Genomic DNA, 20,226 nt, shown 5'->3' with positions numbered 1-20,226 from the left:
TCCTGCCCCCAGCTCCGTCCTTACTCCTGCCCCAGCTCTGTCCTGTTACTCCTGCCCCAGCTCCGTCCTTACTCCTGCCCCAGCTCTGTCCTGTTACTCCTGCCCCAGCTCCGTCCTTACTCCTGCCCCAGCTCTGTCCTGTTACTCCTGCCCCAGCTCTGTCCTGTTACTCCTGTCCCCAGCTCTGTCCTGTTACTCCCACCACAAACTCTCTCCTGTTACTCCCGCCCATTTCCATCCTTTCACTCCAACCCCCAGTTCCAGTTCCATTCTGTTCCTCCTGCCCCAGCTTCTTCCTGTTACTTCTGCCTAGCTCCATTGTGTTCCTCCTGCCCCATCTCTGTCCTGTTTTTCCACCCCTGCTTCTGTCCTCTGCTTTGTATGAAGAAGCTAGGTTCCTTTCACCAGGGAGAGTTTACGTTTTCCTCTGCTTACTGAAGCCTCTTGTACCCTCGCTTTTTGGGGCCCTGCACCTATTCCTGATGTCTCTGCTGACCTCTCTGTCTCTGCAGCCCTGGGCCCTGGCCTCCCAGCTGGCCCTCCATGTCATAACCTCTCCTGCCCCAGCGCATGCCACAAGCTGGAGATGCTCACCACACATCCTTGGGCTACTGAGTAGATTAAGACCACTATGAAAATACACAGGACAGTGCGAATCTGAATCGTCAGGCACCCTGGAAAACACTGAACAAAAAATGTTAACTTAGAAAAATACTCTCTGATTACCAAGGCAATTCACATGCACAGTTGATACTGCCCATAGCAGAATGTGCAAATGAGCTGCACGTGGCTAGGTCCGTGCCCGTTATTCACCCTCCTCACACAGCTCTTGGCTGTTTGCATTTGTTTGCTCTCCCAGGTGAAAAGCTTGCCAAAGTTAAAAAAAGAAACCTGAAGTCCTTAACTTACAAAGAATAATACTTCCCTTCCTTCTACCTGCATTGTGACTTTGAATGGCACTGAAGTTAAATGGATAGATTAACTTGACATTTTCATTATACTGAATTCTTCCATTTCAGAAATGGTACAAATTTCCATTCATTTGTGTCTTCTTTGATATGCTCTAAATAAGTTTTATTATTTTATTCACATAGGTTTTATAGAGTTCTTAAGTTATTAGAAATTTTGTTTTAAATCTATTTATTATAAATACATTTTGAAATCTTCAAAAAGCGATTTCATGGATAAAAGTAAGAAGTCCTTTCCACACTTACACTTCTGAAAGTATAAATATAAACTAAAAGAAATACCCACAGGGACCTTACAGAAAACACCAACGCACCCTGCTAGAGTCCCCGACTAGCCAGGGTGCCCTTGGTGGGCTACATGCTTATTCCTTTAACCCACATGAGGTCAGATCATTACTATCCTCACTCTACAATTTCGAAAAAGGCAGCACAAATGCCACCCAGTCCAGTATCACTTCTTCTATGGACAAGGACAGAGCAGTATGTCACAGCCCACCCAGCTGGGGGTTATGGATCTGGGATCCAGTTCTAGGGTTCCCAAGTCCCAAAGCTGCTGTATTTCACTAACCCACTGGTCTCTGCTGATCTCAGAACTGCTGCTCTGCAGTGGTGTGAAGCTCAAATGCCTTACTGGCTGTGGCTCACTGCACTTCCCTCCCAGTCCCATCTCGGCCTCTGGACAAGATGTGGGTGCAAGTCCTTGAACCCCACTGCAGCTTCCCGGTGTCTGCTTCCCCCCACTTCCATGTGGCGTGAGATCGGTGTGCTAAGGGATGCCACCACAGCCACTGGCAGGCCCCCATGCAGGAGCCATAGCACAGGCCTGCAAACAGGATTTTAGAGAAAGACCCTGCCATCTTCTGCAGATAACCATTCTCCTTTTGAGAAAGGCTCTTGGCCTGCTGCTGGGTCTAAGTAGAGCCTAAACCCTTACCCATGGGCCACCAAGTTACTGTATGTCCTGAGCTGCCCATCATGAACTGGGCATTACCTGACCCACCAAGCTCGGTGTGAACAGCAGCCGTCCATTATCAAATGGAAGTGCTTATATTTATGATCGGGTCTGAGGAGACCCTTAAGGCACAAGTAAGTGACATGACGAAGTGGCCCATAGTCCCCAGTCTTGCTACCCTCCCTTCTCTCTCCCAGCTTACACCTATGGCCTTATGGGGAGCTCCCTCCGATTAGGTGGCAAAGTAAGAGAAGCTCAGGCCCCGTGGGCAGCTGGTGCATTCCTTGGCTTCTGCGTTGTAGTCACTTTTCTTCCCCAGTGGCTTTTCACACTTTCTGCATGTCTCACGCTAGATGAACACCATCGGTGGGCACACTGGTTCCCACCATAGGGGACAAAGGAAGAGGCTTTAAAAACTATCATCCACCTGTCCTGCTTTCACTTGTAATTATATGAAAAACGGCAGTCTTATTTGAAGTGGTAAATTTTAAAATGTGTCAAACCAAACATCAATCTATAAAAAAGTCCAAGAAGGCCGGGCGCGGTGGCTCAAGCCTGTAATCCCAGCACTTTGAGAGGCCGAGGCGGGTGGATCACGAGGTCAACAGATCGAGACCATCTTGGTCAACATGGTGAAACCCCGTCTCTACTAAAATTACAAAAAATTAGCTGGGCACGGTGGTGCGTGCCTGTAATCCCAGCTGCTCGGGAGGCTGAGGCAGGAGAATTGCCTGAACCCAGGAGGCGGAGATTGCGGTGAGCCGAGATAGCGCCATTGCACTCCAGCCTGGGTAACAAAAGCGAAACTCCGTCTCAAAAAAAAAAAAAGTCCAAGAAATAGGAATGAAGTTTTAATCGCATTTTTTAAATTTAAAAACTCAAAATATTACCTATGAATGATGACAAAGTAAATGAATGAAACTATATTTAATCTTTTCAAAAAGTTGCTGTTTTCAATAATTATGTGAAAACAACACTGGGTCTGCCAGAAGTGACAGCCGGGGATAGGGTGAGGGAAGTGACCCGGTTAGAAATGAAGGTAGAGAATGGGACAAAGAAATGCAGGACCAGGAACTATACAGTCCTCCCAAGTGAGCCACAGACAGTACAAGAGTGTGAAGCTCAGGTCTTTCCTGCAGATGGCCACAGAGCAAAGCAGATGAGGCATCAGGGACCAGACGGCACAGATGATGTACCTGGAAAATCTCACCCCTCCAAAGTCTGTCACATGAACACAGAATAAACATCCCTCTTCTGTCCTGCTGCTAGACACACCATTCTAGAAGAATAGGATCAGTACCTTGTGCTCATTTATTAAATCAGTATCAACCACCAGCCTATTGTGTCCAATAGGCACACTCAGGCATACTCCCAAAGGAGTGCATGGTGCCCAGTGCAGAACTGAGTCTTCATGAGCACCTGCTGTATGAGCAGACTTTTTCTTCCTGTCCAGGTGGGTGAGGGAACGGAACTGCCTCCCCCATCCCACCTGAGAGGGCAGAGTCCGCCCACATACCTGGACCTGGGTAATGTGCAGGTAGTGAACACAGGCCACCCAGATACCTGAACCAGGTGATGTATGGGTAGAGGACACAGGCCACCCATATACCTGACCAGGTGATGTATGGGTAGAGGACACAGGCCACCCACATACCTGACCAGGTGAAGTGCAGGTAGAGGACACAGGCCACCCACATACCTGACCAGGTGAAGTGCAGGTAGAGGACACAGGCCACCCACATACCTGACCAGGTGATGTATGGGTAGAGGACACAGGCCACCCACATACCTGACCAGGTGAAGTGCAGGTAGAGGACACAGGCCACCCACATACCTGACCAGGTGAAGTGCAGGTAGAGGACACAGGCCACCCAAATACCTGACCAGGTGAAGTGCAGGTAGAGGACACAGGCCACCCACATACCTGACCAGGTGAAGTGCAGGTAGAGGACACAGGCCACCCACATACCTGACCAGGTGAAGAGCAGGTAGAGGACACAGGCCACCCACATACCTGACCAGGTGAAGTGCAGGTAGAGGACACAGGCCACCCACATACCTGACCAGGTGATGTACAGGTAGAGGACACAGGCCACCCACATACCTGACCAGGTGATGTACAGGTAGAGGACACAGGCCACCCACGTACCTGGACCCTGGTGATGTGCAGGTACAGGATGCAGGCCACCAGGAAGCAGATGCAGAATACTAGCAGGAGCAGGACGGCCACACTCCTGAGGGACAGAAAACATGAGAGTCACTGATAGATGGGGATCAGGAGAGATGGACCCAAGAGACACCTGAGAATTGGCCCTTCCCTCCACATCCCATGCCCTCAGGAGGAAGCACAGCATCGTTAACCTGAATGCCTGCCACTTGGGTCTCTGGGGATTACCAAGGCTGGTTGCCCTTTTTAGGGGAGGGCATCTGGGGTTCCTGGGTGAGAAGGGGGCCGCTCCTCAGTCTACCTCCCAGTTCTCCTACCCCACCCACAGAGATCTGGCCTAGGTTGAGAATCACAAAACTTTTCTGGAAGCGCTTTTCCTCATGACGGAAAGATGAGTTTCCCAGACTTTGCTTAGCTGTTCTCTTGCTGGGCTTTGTCTGGGAAGGACATTTTTAGAAAATGCTTGAATCCCAAATAGAGCCGTGAGGTAGGCTGTCGTGTTCGGTGTCTGTGGGCTGGGGAGGATGCGGAGCACCCGGGGCTGAGCTTCCTCCTCCTCCGCAGTTACAGGGTGGCCTCCATGTGCCTGTTTCAAGCTCAGAGGAGACAGTATTCGGTTGGTAGGTTTTATTAAGAAATTAGTACGTCTGGAAGTCAATGGCAAATGCAGACTTAGCATTGTCTTTCTTGCCAAATAAAACCAAAAGCTGCCAAAGTCACATTGACTTATATGATGTTTACATGTTATTTAAATGCCGATGAGCTCATTCAGTGCAGTTTCTTCTCAAAAGTTCTTATTACTATTATTATTTTTAGAGAGACGGTCTCACTATGTCATCCAGGCTGGAGTGTAGTGGTAAGATCATAGCTCACTGCAGCCTCAGACTTCTGAGCTCAAGGGATCCTCCTGCCTCAGCTTCCTGAGTAGCTGGGACTAGCAAGTGCTACCATGCCTGGCTAATTTTTTTTTTTTGGTAGAGATACTGTGTTGCTATATTACTCAGGCTGGTCTCGAACTACTGGCCTCAAATAATCCTCCTGCTTCAGCCTCCCAAACTGCTGGGATTACAGGCATAAGCCACTGCAATCAGCCAAAAGCTATTATTACAGCAGCAGTGCACGTTACATGGATGAAGAAACATGAAAATATATGGGGTCTTAGAATTGAGTAAATTCACATTTTAAAATGGAAAGTGATCACTGCCACACCGTATGCCATCAAGGCTTGTTACACCGCTGACTTGAGGATATGAGGAAATGTTGGGTGGCTAGTGTCTTCTCTGAAATGTTGGGCACACTGGGACAGTAACTATGGGAGACCAAGCTTGAGCATACAACAGAAATACAAACGTGAACCCCAGAAACCGGGACTTCTTGGTGAGCTCCCCACCTCGTGGATAGAAACACTCACTGCGGGATTATTAGAAGGTAGACAAGGCCAAATAAGGCAGCCAGGATGAGGGTGAGGACAACAGCGCTGGTGAAGTACTCGTCCTGAAGCTGGTGGTACTGTGTGAGAGAGAAGTCAACCCATCAGGGCTGAGGGCGTCCTCCAGCCAGGTAGCGCCTTCGCAAGCAGCACCAGGGAAGCCGAAAGCTAGAGCTGCTTACCTTTTGCTCCCGTTCAACATGTTTGTACTGCAGGGTAAAGAAGTTCAGGTCTGCCATCTCCAGCTCTGTCTGGCGGGCTTCTAAGAGGCGGCTGATGTACCTGTTGACACGAGTGCCCGGGGTGGTGTAGACAACGTTGGTAGAAAAAGATGAGCGGTTTCTGAGTTTTTCCGAGGCTGTTCTTAATGCCCTCCGCTGGAGCCATCATGGAAATAAAGGAATATCATCAAATTCTCCACTTACTGAAGAAAAGCACCCGTATCCTCCCTCCAGCCGGATCCACTGCAGGCTGGGGTCAAGTTTGGGAATCCGAGATTTAATAATCCTGGCTTTGCCCTGCTAGTGGTAAGATGGCAGGTGAGTCATCTCGGCAGCCAGTGTTGGGGTTCCCACGCCTGTAATGGGGGTGTGATGGCACGGCAGCACAGGTTATGTGATTAAACACGTGTGCAGTAGGGAGAACAGTGCCCAGGAAGAGCAGGTTCCTACATTCATAAAACCCCAACACGTGCAGGAAGAGATGCCCCAGGGTTACAAGAGCAGGGGTCCAACCCCCTCCTTCTAAGAGAGAGAAACGGTGGCAAAAGAAGTGACTTCTCCAATCTCTCACTCTGGCCAGGGCTGATGGGAACAAAGAGTGAGCCTCTCCTCCACAGCTTCCATATGTCACATGAGGGATACATGAAAGCACCCATTTGCCAAAAGAAAAATAGAGTCTAATCTAAACCCTCTTTCCATGAGCTCACTATCAGTGCTTCATAAACAGGACCTCTGCTACTTAATACATTTGAGAAGAAAATACGAGCATTAAAAGAGGCTAGTCATGCGGTTCCAGAAAAGATGAAATGAACACACTTGTTTTTATTCCTACTGAGTGGTAAAAACACTGACGATATAAAATAAAAACACACAGACTGTGAAAGGTGGAAAGAAGAAGGTGACCTCAGGGACCTTGTAACTCAAAGGAAAACAGTGTGGGGTGGGTGGTGTCGCTTGGGGCAGTGTGGGTAGAATTCCAGGTTTCCCACTCATCCTCCATGACAGCCTGACACTTGGCACAAAGTGACACCTGGCACCTTGTTACTGCTGAGTAGGAATGGACGTTCGGATTCCTCGTTAGGCCTCTACTGACAATACAAGTGGGAGCTCGTTACTACTCACTGGGGATGAACATCTCCACTTCTATTCAGGTGCATCTGGCACTACCTCAGTGGGGCCTTGGTGTGCCTCCTCACAGCCTAATAAAGATGAAAGTCGAGGCTCCCCACATGGTATTTGCTGGCCTGGGTGGAGCTGGGGCCACAGATTTTTTTTTTTCCACAGTCTTTGGCTATGATAGAGTGGTTATTACCTAAAAGTTTTCTGTTTTGCTAGGTTGCCCGATTTTTTTTTTTTTTTTTTTTTGCCTAGAAAGAACTGGCTTTTCAGGGGGAGGCGGGGGGGCGCTTTTAAAAAGTTGATCTGCACCCAATGGCATTTTTTGGCTGCCAGCTTCTCTGGTTTCTAGTCTGGGATAAATAAGGCAGAAAGAAACCTAAGGGACACCGCCCACCCCTAGAACAAATTAGTGAGGTCCACAGGTTAAAAGATACACATAAAAAAATGGATTCTTTATACTAGTGATGAAAAAAAGGAAGACCAATATTAAAATATAGTATCACTTATAAAAATACAAGGTGTAAATCTAAGAAAACATGGCAAGTTCTCATATGCTGAACACCTTACAATGCTGATGAAAAGGATGAAAGGAAATCTAAATAAATGAAGAAGCGCAGCCACGTTCATTCAGACGGAAAGGGAGGGGGGCTAGAATAGCGTACTTTTCTTTAAAACAATAAAGTAAGAAGAATCGCTCTACCTGATTTTAAGACTTATATAACTGCATTAATCAAGACAGTATGGTGTTGGCAGACAGACAGATAAATAGATAAACGGAACAGAATAGAGAACCCAGAAATAGCCTCACGAAAGTATGGCCAACTGACTGTGGACAAAAGTGCAAAAGCAATTCCATGGAGGAAGGATACTTTCTCAACAAATGGTGCTAGAGCTACCAGATATCCACAAGCAAAAATAAAATCTAAAAAACAAGTGAAACTTACACCTTAAAAAAATGAACTCAAAAGGATCATAGATTTAGCTATTAAATGTAAAACTATAAGACTCTTAGAGTAAAATGTATGTCAAAATTTTGGGACTTGGGTTATATTAAAGGTTTTTAGATATGACACTAAAAACATGATTCATACAAGAGGAAAATCAATAAATTGGTTATCTTCAACACTGAAAACCTTTCTTCTGTGAGACAGAACAGAAGACCCTGTTGAGATGATGAAAGACAAGCTACAGAATGGGAGAAAATAATTGCAAACCACATCTCTAACAAAAGACTCATTTCTAGAATACATCGTGAACTCTCAAAAATGAACAGCACACAAAAAATCAAATAATCCAATTAGAAAGCAGACAAAAGACATGAAGAGACAGTTCACCAAAGGGCAAAAGAACATATGGATAAAAAAATGAGCACATGAAAAGATGTTCAACATCCTCAGCCATCGTGAAATGCAAAAATAAAATCACAGTGAGTTATCACTACATACTTATCAGAACAGTGACATTTAAGAGAGAGAGAGAGAGAGAGAACACCAAATCTGCTGGTGCAGATGCAGAGGAACCGGATCCTTCAGACACTGGGAATGGGATATAAAACAGACACTCTGGAAAACAGTTCAGCAGTTTATGAAAAAAATCTAAACATGACCCATCAATCACACATCTGGGCATCTATCCTAGAAGAGTTAACATGTATGGGCACACAAAATTTCGCACAATGTTTACAGCGGCTTTATTTGTAAAAGTTAAATACTGGAAACAGAAATGTCCTTCAACAGGCGAATGGCTAAAGAAACGGTGTTCTCTCTATACTATGAGGGACTACTCAGCAATGAAAGGAAGGCACTATTATCACACACAACTTGGGTGGATCCCAAGAGCATAACGCTGGGTGAAATAAAAAAGCCAATTTCAAAGATCACATACTGTATGATTCCATTTAGAGGGATGATTCCAGGTAAAATCTCCCATACTCAAGGGGGAATCTTTGCCCTGAGAATGGAGATAATGAGGAAACCATGCTCAGATGCTCAGAGTCCTTGCCAGTGCAAGACTCTGCTGCGCCCAGTAGCTTTTCTATTGCCCATTCAGGCTACCACACAGACAAGCAGACCCAGACTTAAGTCCCCTGTAGTCACTGGGTATCTACCTGAGGTTGGCTTGTTCGGAAGACCAGTGGTCAGTGTCAACTGCTCCCTGGTCTGACACTTCTGAGAGTTCATGTGAAGAGTTGATGGACACAGGTCCACCTTGAGGTCAGGGCTGATGGACACATGTCCAGCCTTAAGCCGGGGGAGATGGATGTGGATCCACCCTCGTATTGGGGCAGATCCACACAACTCCATCATCAGGTCAGGGACTGAAGGACAGGTTCACCCTCAAGTCAGGTACTGAGGGACGCAGATCCTCCCTGTGGTCAGGGCTGATGGACACAGGTTCATTTGCTGGTCAGGGATAATGGATATGAATCATCCCTCAGGTCAGGAATGATAGACATTGGTTACCCTCAGGTCAGCCACACCTCCAAATCCCGTCACCACCCTGCATCCTCTGCCTGTCAGCTCACCTGCTATTCCTCCACAGTCATAAATCCTGGCCTGTGGCAGGCAGCCACAAGAGTGGCCAACATATTGAGAGGAAGGAAGCTTTCCCTCAGTGAGTAGATGATAAGCAAATCTCTGAAAATGTACCGGGAGCAGCCCAAGACCGCAGAGATGGACAGGAAAGTGAAGCTTTGTATGTCAAGGGAACCCTGGAGGATACAGTGATATCACTGACCATATTAATAGTCAGACGGGGAACCACCAGGCTAAGCATCTTAATACCTACTCAAGAGTATTTTCTAAAGTTCAATATCCACTTATTAAAAGAAAAAATTCAAAAGCAACTCAAATGGCTCACTTTCTTGAAATAATTAGCCATATACGATTACTCCTAACCCAAAGCATCACAATTAGTGGTAAAACCCTATGTAACTATTAAAGCCAGACCAAAATTAAAAAACGCTCACCCTATTACAATCATTCAACATAGGATGAAAAAGAGAAAGCAAAATTACCACGATTTGAAAAACATACTATTATAGATTTTTAAAAATGCAACAGAATTAAGTAAAACATTACTGCAATCGGTTTCCAAAACCGTGAACCAAACAAGCTGAAATTTTATCTTCCTTAAATTCACATAGACATGGTAGAAGTTATATTTTGAAAAAAAATCCTAGCCATATTTAAACAAAATGCCCAGGAGATGGGATAGGAGAGCCCCTAGGTGGATCAGAAGCAGAGAAGAAAAGACAGTGCATTGAGCATACTGGTGATTTTTCAAACCAAGCTAAAGCACAGTGCTGACTCCACTGAGGAAACCAAGGCTCAGGTGCCAGAGCAAGCACAGCGAGTGCTTGAGAGAGAACCATTTGGATATAGCCATGCAAAATTAAAACAGACACACCACTCAACCCAGCAATCCCACTGCAAGGAAATACCGCAGGCTCTCCTCATAAGATGTGCTAAGACATTTTAAAATAGGATGTTCACAACACCAGCAGACACGAGATCAACCTCTAGAAACAAAGTCCCCACCAACCAACAAGCCAGTGGTGAGGTCACACCCCTCCCTCCCTTCTGCAGCAGGAGGCCATCCAGCCACTTAGAAATGAATGGGATTTATCCTGGCCAACGTGGTGAAACCCTGTCTCTACTAAAAATACTAAAACATTATCTGGGTGCAGTGGTGCACGCCGGTAGTCCCAGCTACTCAGGAGGCTGAGGCAGGAGAACTGCTTGAACCCAGGAGGCAGAGATGGCAGTGAGCTGAGATCGCACCACTGCACTCCAGCCTGGGTGACAGTGCAAGATTCTGTCTCAAAAAAAGAAATGACTGGAAATTGTCTGTGCCTCCAAGATTTCTAAAGTCTGTCACCTAATAAAAAGAGCACGGAAGACAAAATGATAAACTCCTATTTGCATTAACCTCTGGTGCACACCCAAATTGATTTTCTAGAAGGAAATACAAGATAGCAAATATCTTGGAGGACTTAATTTTTGTATCATGTGTGGATATGGCTTATATATATATATTTTTTATTGCACTTTAGGTTCTGGGGTACATGTGCAGAACATGCAGAATTGTTGCATAGGTACCTACATGGCAATGTGGTTTGCTGTGTCCATCCCCTCATCACCTATATCTGGCATTTCTCCCCATGTTATCCCTCCCCAACCTCCCCACCACCCGGCTGTCTCTCCTCTGTTCCCCCCTCAACAGACTCTAGCGTGTGCTGCTCCCCTCCCTGTGTCCATGTGTTCTCACTGTTCAACACCCACCTATGAGTGAGAACATGTGGTGTTCGATTTTCTGTTCTTGTGTCAGTTTGCTGAGAATGATGGTTTCCAGATTCATCCGTGCCCCTACAAAGGACACAAACTCTTTTACACTGTTGGTGGGAGTGTAAATTAGCTGAACCATTGTGCAAGACAGTGTGGCGATTCTTCAAGGATGTAGCTTTTATTTTTTAATTCAAGCTTCAACATTTAAGTGTGAAGAAAAGGGCAAAAACATAATAAAAAGAGAGAGACTGAATTGGGAGGCTTCTAGGGGTACCTATTAGAGGGGACAATTGTGCTGCCAGGTATTAGGAAACCAGAACAGAGACGTGTCCCACGCTGGCTCAGACAGGCAATGGCACGTTCCCCACCTGGTGGGCGCAGTGAGCATAACAACCCTAACAGGCTGCACACATTCAGGCAGACACTCGACTCTCTGGATTCCATTCCACAAAACCACCAGAGAAGTAAATGCACTTTCATGACCAAAAGCTCGGTCCACAATCTGCTTCATGTAAACATAACAGAAATAACCTAAATATCAATGGAGGTTGATTGAGTAAATAGTTTCTCTAACTTAGGAAATCTACATAATGATTTTTAAAAATAATATTTGTTGCCTCCATAGAAAAGAATGAGCTCATGTCCTTTGCAGGGACGTGGATGAAGCCGAAAACCGTTATCCTCAGCAAACTAAACGGAACAGAAAACCACCACCACAAGTTCTCACTCATAAGTGGGAGTCGAACAATGAGAACACATGGACACAGGGAGGGGAACATCACACACCGGGGCTTGTTCGGGGCGGGGGGGGCAAAGGGAGGGAGAGAATCAGGACAAATACCTAACGCATGCAGGGCTTAAAACCTAGATGACAGGTTGATGGGTGCGGCAAACCACCATGTATACCTATGTAACAAACCTGCATGTTCTGCACAGTAGCCCCGAACTTAAAGTAAAATAATGACAAAAAAATTATATTTTTCACAAGCATTTAATAGTCTGAGGAAATGTTTATGATATATTGGCAAATAAAAAAAAAACAAAAGCAACCAAACTGGCTGTGTATCATCCAGTAGAGTTTGCTAAAAAATACATAGACACACACACACTTAAGAAACGGGAAGGAGGGCCGGGCGCGGTGGCTCACGCCTATAATCCCAGCACTTTGGGAGGCCGAGGTGGGTGGATCACGAGGTCAACAGACCGAGACCATCCTGGTCAACATGGTGAAACCCCGTCTCTACTAAAAATACAAAAATTAGCTGGGCACGGTGGCGCGTGCCTGTAATCCCAGCTACTCAGGAGGCTGAGGCAGGAGAATTGCCTGAACCCAGGAGGCGGAGATTGCGGTGAACCGAGATCGCGCCATTGCACTCCAGCCTGGGTAACGAGAGCAAAACTCAGTCTCAAAAAAAAGAAACGGGAAGGAACACAATGTTCATGATAGCTTTTTTGTGGGATGGTGGAATTACAGATAAATGCCTTTCAGTTTTTCCCTTGTGCATTTTTGTGTTTCTCTATATTTTCCATAACCAATTACGTTTAGGATCAGGAGAGTGCAGAGAGAAGAAACAGAGCCGGCGTGAATGCCCTGGGGGTAAGGTCCATGGCAGGAGCTCATCCTGGCAGCACTGGTGACAGTGGCAGTTGGGAGGACCTGAAGCTACAATGCATGGTCACCCCTGTTGCAGGGTGGGAGACCAAACCCCCAGGAGGATGTCCAGGCCACTCAGTGAGGGGTGGAGCTGAACCTACAGGAGAGGCATCGGATGTGTGGGGTCTGAGACAGTTTCTCTGCTTGACCAAGTTTGAGCTCTGAAACTTCTGAAACTTCTCCTAGGCCCAATGGTGCACTTACTTATAAAATCCAGTTTTAGCAAGAACACCCCACCCTCAATATCCCATCACCATCTGATCATGTTGCTCACCTTCCACCAGCCCCCAGGGGAGCCAGATCACCTGGGCCTGTCTTCAGCAAGAATTGTGCTAGGTTGGTTGGCCAGCATCCCCGTACCCCTATGTTTCCTCTTAGAAATTTGCCATCCACTGACCCTCACTCCCCTCCTTCTGTTAGGAGCTGAGTCCAACCTCTCTCCCCAGAGGCATGACTCCACTGCTACGGTTCCTATGCTATAGCTATGGTCCTGTGTACAGACTATCTTGCTGTGTTTTAGTAAGTGTAATTGAATAATTTTTTTTCTTTTCCTTTTTATTTATTTATTTATTTATTTATTTATTTTGAAACAGAGTCTCACTCTGTCATCCAGGCTGGAGTGCAGTGGTGCAATCTTGGCTCACTGCAATGTCCACCCACCAGGTTCAAGTGATTCTCCTGCTTCAGCCTCCTGAGTAGCTGGGATTACAGGCACCTGCCACCGTACCCAGCTAACTTTTGTATTTTATTACAGACAAGGTTTCACAATCTTGGCCAGGCTGGTCTTGAACCCCCAACCTAGTGATCCACCCTCCTCGGCCTCCCAACGTGTGAATAATTTTCTTAAATAGCTCCCACCCTCCAGGCCATGACTGGGCCCTTGTGCAACACTGCCACCTATAGGCTGGTCCCCGCTGCCCTGGCTCCCACACCACTCAATGAGCACAGCTGGGGAACAGGGACTCTGAGGGAGAAGACAGTTTGAGGTGGTCCCAGTCTGTCCAAGAGCCTTTGTAAGCCGTTCCCCTAAACTCAGGATATGTTTGCTCACAAAAGCTGCACCAAGGTCACAGACAGTGCAATGCACTCTCCCACCTGATACCTAATTGCAGCTTCAAAGCTGGGCTCCATCAAAAGCTGAGGCTGGCAGGCCTGGGCTGCATCTGGAAGTGTGGGTGGCAGGGGGGTGAGAAGAGAGTGGTGACAGGCCTGGATGTCCGCAGAGGGTGACTGCTGCAGGTGGCGGCTGCTGTGTGCACGCAGACTGCACCTGCTCCTCGTGTCTTTGGCACACACCCTGCTGGAACCACCACAGCCATCCTGGCAGACAACACCCACCTGCCGCCCCCCATCACCACCCTTTGATGGTTCCTGCAGTGGAGATGCTATTCTCCTCCCCATGTCCGACCTGCTTTCACCCATCACAAGGCAGCAGCACAGCAGTAGGGAGCCCCGTCTCAGGGGTAGATGGAGACAAAGGGGCCACACTGGAACTGCAAAGGCCCAGGCTTCCAGGCTTGCCCTGCCCATGGCACCTGACACAAAGCTATGTTTTCCATAACTGGGCAAAGCTGGGAAGCCCAGGGTCCTGGGGTGGGGAATCGGGCACTGTGGGCGAGGGGTCAGAGGTGGAGACTGCTGACAAGACAGTGTTTTGCCCATCTGGATGTCATGGCTGGGCTGCTGACTGAGAGTGCCAGGGGAAGGCCATCTGCAGGCAGTGAGCTCCTGCACAGAGAGGAAGCCCGGAAGCTGCACAGGCCCAGACAGATGAGGCACAGGCTTGGATGCAGGAGACAAGGACGACAGGTTGGGCAGGGCCAGGCTTAGGGTGAGGTCCACCTAAGGAGGGAGGGCCCAGCACATGTGCCCGGAATGAACAGCCTCAGAGGCCATTTAGACAGCAGGTGGGGAATTTTAGCTTGAACTTAAGGATAAGTACAAATAAATACATTGCGGACAAATAGGAAGAATGCCAAGGAGCAGAAAGGTACACTGTGATGACTTGCAGGAAATAAAAAGGAGTTCAGCTGTGAGTGGCAATTACAAGATTATCCACATGTCAACAGGGAATTCTGCTCTAGCCAAATGGGGACCACATCGGGTGGGCGGGACAGAAATCTGTCCCCGGCAGCTCCAGCGCGGCAGGCTTCCCTGCCACTCCTACCTTGTCGTCGTCCTCACAGGTCATGACGTTGGAGAAGGGGATCTCGGCCTTGAACATCTTCCGGCAGTGCATGAGCTGCACCAGCAGGTAGCAGACGGTCTTGAACTTCATCCTCTTGGCCGGTTTTATATCTGAGAGAATCAGGCCTGGAAATATCTGTCCAAACACATGAGGGGCAAGGAGAAATGCTGTGAATGAGACACATTCTGCCTCTCAGGCTGGGCATGTGATCCTGATAGCCACAGCCGCCCCAGGGCACTGGGATTCATTTGCTCATCACCTACTTCAAGCCTGGCATTGGAGAACGTGCCAAGAATACAGCAGCAAACAAAACCACAACCCACTTCCAAATCATTCCATGCTCAAACTGCACCAAAGGCCTCTAAAAGCCAAAGTGATACATGGAGATCCTTAAGCAAAGTGGGGGGAAGTCTGGAGGCCCTGGTCAAGAAAAACAACCAGGGCTAGGAGTAAAGGTCTTTGTTACCCTGATCAGTTTCCAGTATGTCCCCGTCTACGGACAAGGAAAGAGACTGTAGGATGAGGAGGGCTGGGCGGTGCACCTAGCTGAGGCTCAGAACCTCAATTCCCTCACAGTCCTCATGTTCTGGGTAAAATTCCACATGCAAAATTGGATGAACATCACCCACTCACCCCTTGCGGCCTTCTCAAGATCAAATGAGGTGATAGAAGAGTGGGACCCCATGAATGTCCACTGTCATTGTTCCTGCTGGCCGGCCTGTCTTCTAAGTGAGCCCCAAGCTCCTGCACTCCCCCAGCAGCTCTGCCCCCATCTTCTCTCCAGGAATGTGGTACCCCTTTTTTGGTCTCACTGCCCACCTCTCACCTTCACCTTCTCTGGCCCTTACAGGTAGGCACAAATCTCCTTTACTCTTCCAAACAACAAAAGCCCCTTCTTCCGAGCATTCTCCCTCTTCCCCTCCCACTATTCAAATTTCTCTAAAGAGGGGCGGTACAATGTACCTACCTTGTCAACCCCTTTCATCCTCACCCTACAGGACTGGATGCTATTGTCTATGTCAGTGTGACAGAGCCCGGGAGCCTGCATCCACTGGGGTGCACCATGACTAGCTCCCATAGATTGTTTTTTTAAAAAGAGCCAACACAGTAATGGCCCTGCACCCTCATCTGAATCATCGACCCTCCTGAGCTCAAACCCCTCACCTGTGTCCTGCACCCTCACCTGAGCTCTGAACCCCTCATCTTAGTCCTGAACCCCCCACCTGAGCCCTGAACCCCTCACCTGAGCCCTGAACCCCTCATCTTAGTCCTGAACCCCCTACCTGAGCCCTGTACCTCTCACCTGAGCCCTGAACCCTTCACCTGAGCCCTGAACACCTCAACTGAGCCCTGAACCCCTCATCTTAGTCCTGAACCCCCCACCTGAGCCCTTTACCCCTCACCTGAGCCCTGTACCCCTCACCTGAGCCCTGAACCCTTCACCTGAGCCCTGAACCCCTCACCTGAGCCCTGAACACCTCACCTGAGCCCTGAACCCTCACCTGAGCCCTGAACACCTCACCTGAGCCCTGAACACCTCACTTGAGCCCTGAACCCCTCACCTGAGCCCTGTACCCCTCACCTGAGCCCTGAACCCCTCACCTGAGCCCTGAACCCCTCACCTGAGCCCTGAACCCTCACCTGAGACCTGAACACCGCACCTGAGCCCTGAACACCTCACCTGAGCCCTGAACACCTCACCTGAGCCCTGAATCCCTCACCTGAGCCCTGTACCCCTCACCTGAGCCCTGTACCCCTCATCTGAGCCCTGAACCCTTCACCTGAGCCCTGAACGCTCACCTGAGCCCTGAACCCCTCACCTGAGCCCTGAACACCTCACCTGAGCCCTGTACCCCTCACCTGAGCCCTGTACCCTCACCTGAGCCCTGTACCCCACACCTGAGCCCTCAACCCCTCACCTGAGCCCTGTATCCCTCACCTGAGCCCCGAACACCTCACCTGAGCCCCGAACCCCTCACCTGAGCCCCGAACCCTTCACCTGAGCCCCGAACAGCTCACCTGAGCCCTGTACCCCTCACCTGAGCCCTGAACACCTCATCTGAGCCCTGAACACCTCATCTGAGCCCTGTACCCCTCACCTGAGCCCTGAACCCTCATCTGAGCCCTGAACACCTCACCTGAGCCCTGTACCCCTCACCTAAGTGCTGCACCATCACCTGAGCCTTGAACCCCTTGCCTAAGCCCTGCACTCTAACCTGCTCCTGACCCTTCACCGGGGCCTGAAAGCAGCTTGATCACTCTTGATCAGGTCCAAACCACTTTTCTCTGGGCAGGATGACCTCAAACGCCCCACCTAGGATGGTAACAGCTAGCCTGCATGCCCAGCACCCCTTAGTTCACAGAGGTCCCCACCCCTGCAGGGTTTCATGCCCACTTGGCAGGGGAGCAGTGAAGGCCCAGGGAGGGGAAGGAGGACACAGAATGGCCTGCCCCGAGGTGACTCCAGATCTCTGACTAGGGGTTCTGGCTCCCTCACTAGGCCCCTCCCCATAGCAGTAAGAGGCAAGGCCCAGGACAATAGTAGTGGGGACACCCCTCCCCTTCTTAGCAAGTTCCCAGCCCGGAGGAGGTGTTTGGAGAGGAAGCAGAAGCAGTCACATCTGTAAAGCTCTGCATAGGCCCAGCAGCTAAGGACCAACCAGATAAGGGGGCTCCGGTGCCTACCTTTCGGCGGTGGGACGGCACAATAAAAAAGGTTTCGATGTTATGAGTTTTCAAGAAACTGTTCCTCTCATGTCCGTAACCTGGTTCTACCTCGTAGTCCCCATTCAAGCACGCTAGGGTGGTCTTTGTTATATGAACCTTCCTACAAAAGGAGGAGGCAGAGATGTGATGAGTGGAGAACCATGGCTGTCAGAGTCTGGGGGCCTCACCGGGAAGGGGCACAGGCAGAGACTTCCCCCGCCCCAAGGGCAGGCTCCGCGGCGAGCATTCGAGCTCCCATGCAAGTCCACCCATGCCATGAGGGAGGGCCCAGGCAGACAGAGACTCAGCAGGGCCATCAGGAACCATGCCCAGTGGGACAGAGCAGGGATGACTGAGGCAGGGGACACGGGGCTGGCTGAGGTGGGGACACAAGGCCAGAGGGAGAGCAGAGGAACCAAGGGAGAGAAAGAATATGTCAGGATTCATTAGGGAAGTCGACAAAAAAAAGTGGCAGTGATATGAAAAAGAGAAAGAGGAGAGGAGAAATGGAAGTCCCTCCCCAGCTACGGTCTGGTCTGGCACCACAAAAAGTGGGCAGACCCCATCAGGCAGCAGGAAGTCAGGGCTGGCCACGGTGTTCACACACGAGGTGGGGTGGGGAGCAGGGCTGTGAGAAACGCTCCATGGCACCTGGCGTTCACACCTCCCCAAGCCAATCTTCCTGTGAGGGTAGGAAAATTCCCCACAGTTAGCACCATCTCAGCAGAAAACTGAACACCCACGGCCTCTGCTCCTTAGCAGGGCATGCCCAAGTTCGCAGGTTTATGGGGTGAGAAGCAGACTCCTCAGTTTCCAAAAACGTTCCCTGCAAACCCAATTCTTCACTTCACCACACAACCTTTTGAATTCCTCGAAGGGTAACAGCCTGGGTTTCACAATTAAACTCTAAGGCTGACTAAGGAAAAAAGCAGGGAACCCAGCTCAGATGAGAGTCTCCTGAAGGCAGAGCTGCCTCGCTCGCTGGGGTCCCGAGAGGGTGAGGACAGGGCTTGGGAGCTCAGGAGGCCTTTCCCAGCAGTGGCCCCACAGGGATCCCCAGAGGAGCAGGAGGATGGGAGAGGGAGGGACAGAGAGGGACTGCCAGGCCAGGAAGAGGAGAGGCCACAAGGGGCCAGAAGGCAGCACAGGCAGGTTCTCTGACTCCACCCTCAGCTCGTCCCTGTGCTGCCTTGTCCACAGGGGCCGATTCCTGCCATCAACTCAGAGCGCTCAGATCCCGGGGCCCAGTCCCTGCTGGGATGCTCCCTGGGTGCCCCCATCAGCAGCTCCTGTTGGCCTGGGGCAGGCAGGGAGCTCACAGCAAGCCTCAACCATTGCTTCTTGCTGCCCCTCCGAAGGGGCTCTGGGGGCACGTGGGGACACCGTCACCCCCATCAGCCTGGCTCTGAACTAGGAAGGTCACCGAGGCTGTTTGGAAACTTCCAGGCACCACGGTCTCCAGAAAGGCAAGATCTGTGCATTCCTGTGTTCAGCTGATGCCTCATCCTGTCCCTGAGCAATGGAGACGGTGGCTGCATAGCCCGACTTCGGAAGCCGAAAGGGAGAGGAATCTGCCAGCTCTCACTGAAGCCCCTGCTGTATGCTGAGCCCAGGGCACACTGAGGGGCAGCCAGCATTATAGAGAAGCTGCCTGCGATGGTAGCCACTGCAAGATCACACAAAAAGATTGCAGGACCCAGGGGTGACAGAGGAGTACACTGAAAATCTTCCTTAAGACAAGGCTTAGCCTGCCACAGATCACAGCTGTCAATAGCCCAAGATGCTTCTCGGAGAGCTCAAAGAAGGCATCATCTGTGACCCAGATGTCCATGAGCTCCTAGATGGGGGGAGGAGGGGGAGCTCTAAAGTCCTAGCACTTACCATTTGCATATTTGAAAAAAATGAAACCAAGGACAACAAAAAGAGAAGTGAGGTAGTGACAATAAGCCATGAGGACAGCACCACGAAATGGGCAGAGGTCCCCACACCCATCTGGTCCCATGACAGCTTTTTGTAGATGTGCACCAGGCTCAGGTGGGCCCAGCACAGAGCTGGCAGCTGGGCTGAGTGGGATGCCCACCACAGGGAGGCTCATCAGCAGTTGCAGCTGGGATAGGCAGGCTCCTCTAGGAGCACTCACACAAGTGCCCTCAAGAACATGACCCAAAACCTGAAGCAAGAACTTAGCCCAGGGGTGTGCAGCCCCCACCAGCCTCCCTCCCCGCCCCACTCCAACCCGGACTTACCCTGGCAGGCCAGCAGCTTCCATGACATTGGCTAGGGTCACATCATTGGACCACACATCGTACTGCCACTTGCGCAAGCCCAGGACACCACAGAGGACTCTGCCCGTGTGCAGACCCACGCGCATGTTCAGGTCCACCTCAGTGGCTTCAGCCACGGACCTGCAACACAGGCACAGAGCGTGGGGCTGGGGCCCACCTTGCATTTACCCAGGGGGCCGCGTTGGTCTGTACTGCTAGGCTGTGAGCACCAGGGAAGCTGGGCCTTGTCCCTGCTGCATGTGGCCTGAGCA

At 49.8% G+C, this 20,226-nt stretch overlaps 1 protein-coding gene across 1 annotated transcript in view; it reads right to left on the bottom strand.

Moving 5' to 3' along the window:
• Nucleotides 1-20,226, bottom strand: part of ADCY1 (adenylate cyclase 1) — a 127,947-nt gene that overhangs the window by 28,051 nt on the left and 79,670 nt on the right. The window contains exons 6-12 of the mRNA XM_035253349.3: nt 19,937-20,095; nt 17,670-17,811; nt 14,964-15,119; nt 5,699-5,893; nt 5,499-5,596; nt 4,070-4,154; nt 595-684 (exon numbers count right to left, since the gene is read on the bottom strand). Coding sequence (XP_035109240.2) covers nt 595-684; nt 4,070-4,154; nt 5,499-5,596; nt 5,699-5,893; nt 14,964-15,119; nt 17,670-17,811; nt 19,937-20,095 — 925 coding nt within the window. The remainder of the gene's footprint in view (nt 1-594; nt 685-4,069; nt 4,155-5,498; nt 5,597-5,698; nt 5,894-14,963; nt 15,120-17,669; nt 17,812-19,936; nt 20,096-20,226) is intronic.

This window comes from Callithrix jacchus, chromosome 11, assembly GCF_049354715.1.
Source record: "Callithrix jacchus isolate 240 chromosome 11, calJac240_pri, whole genome shotgun sequence".
NCBI lineage: Eukaryota > Metazoa > Chordata > Mammalia > Primates > Cebidae > Callithrix > Callithrix jacchus.
Note: the sequence above shows the minus strand (reverse complement) of the source record. Positions and strands in the feature narration are given on the sequence as shown.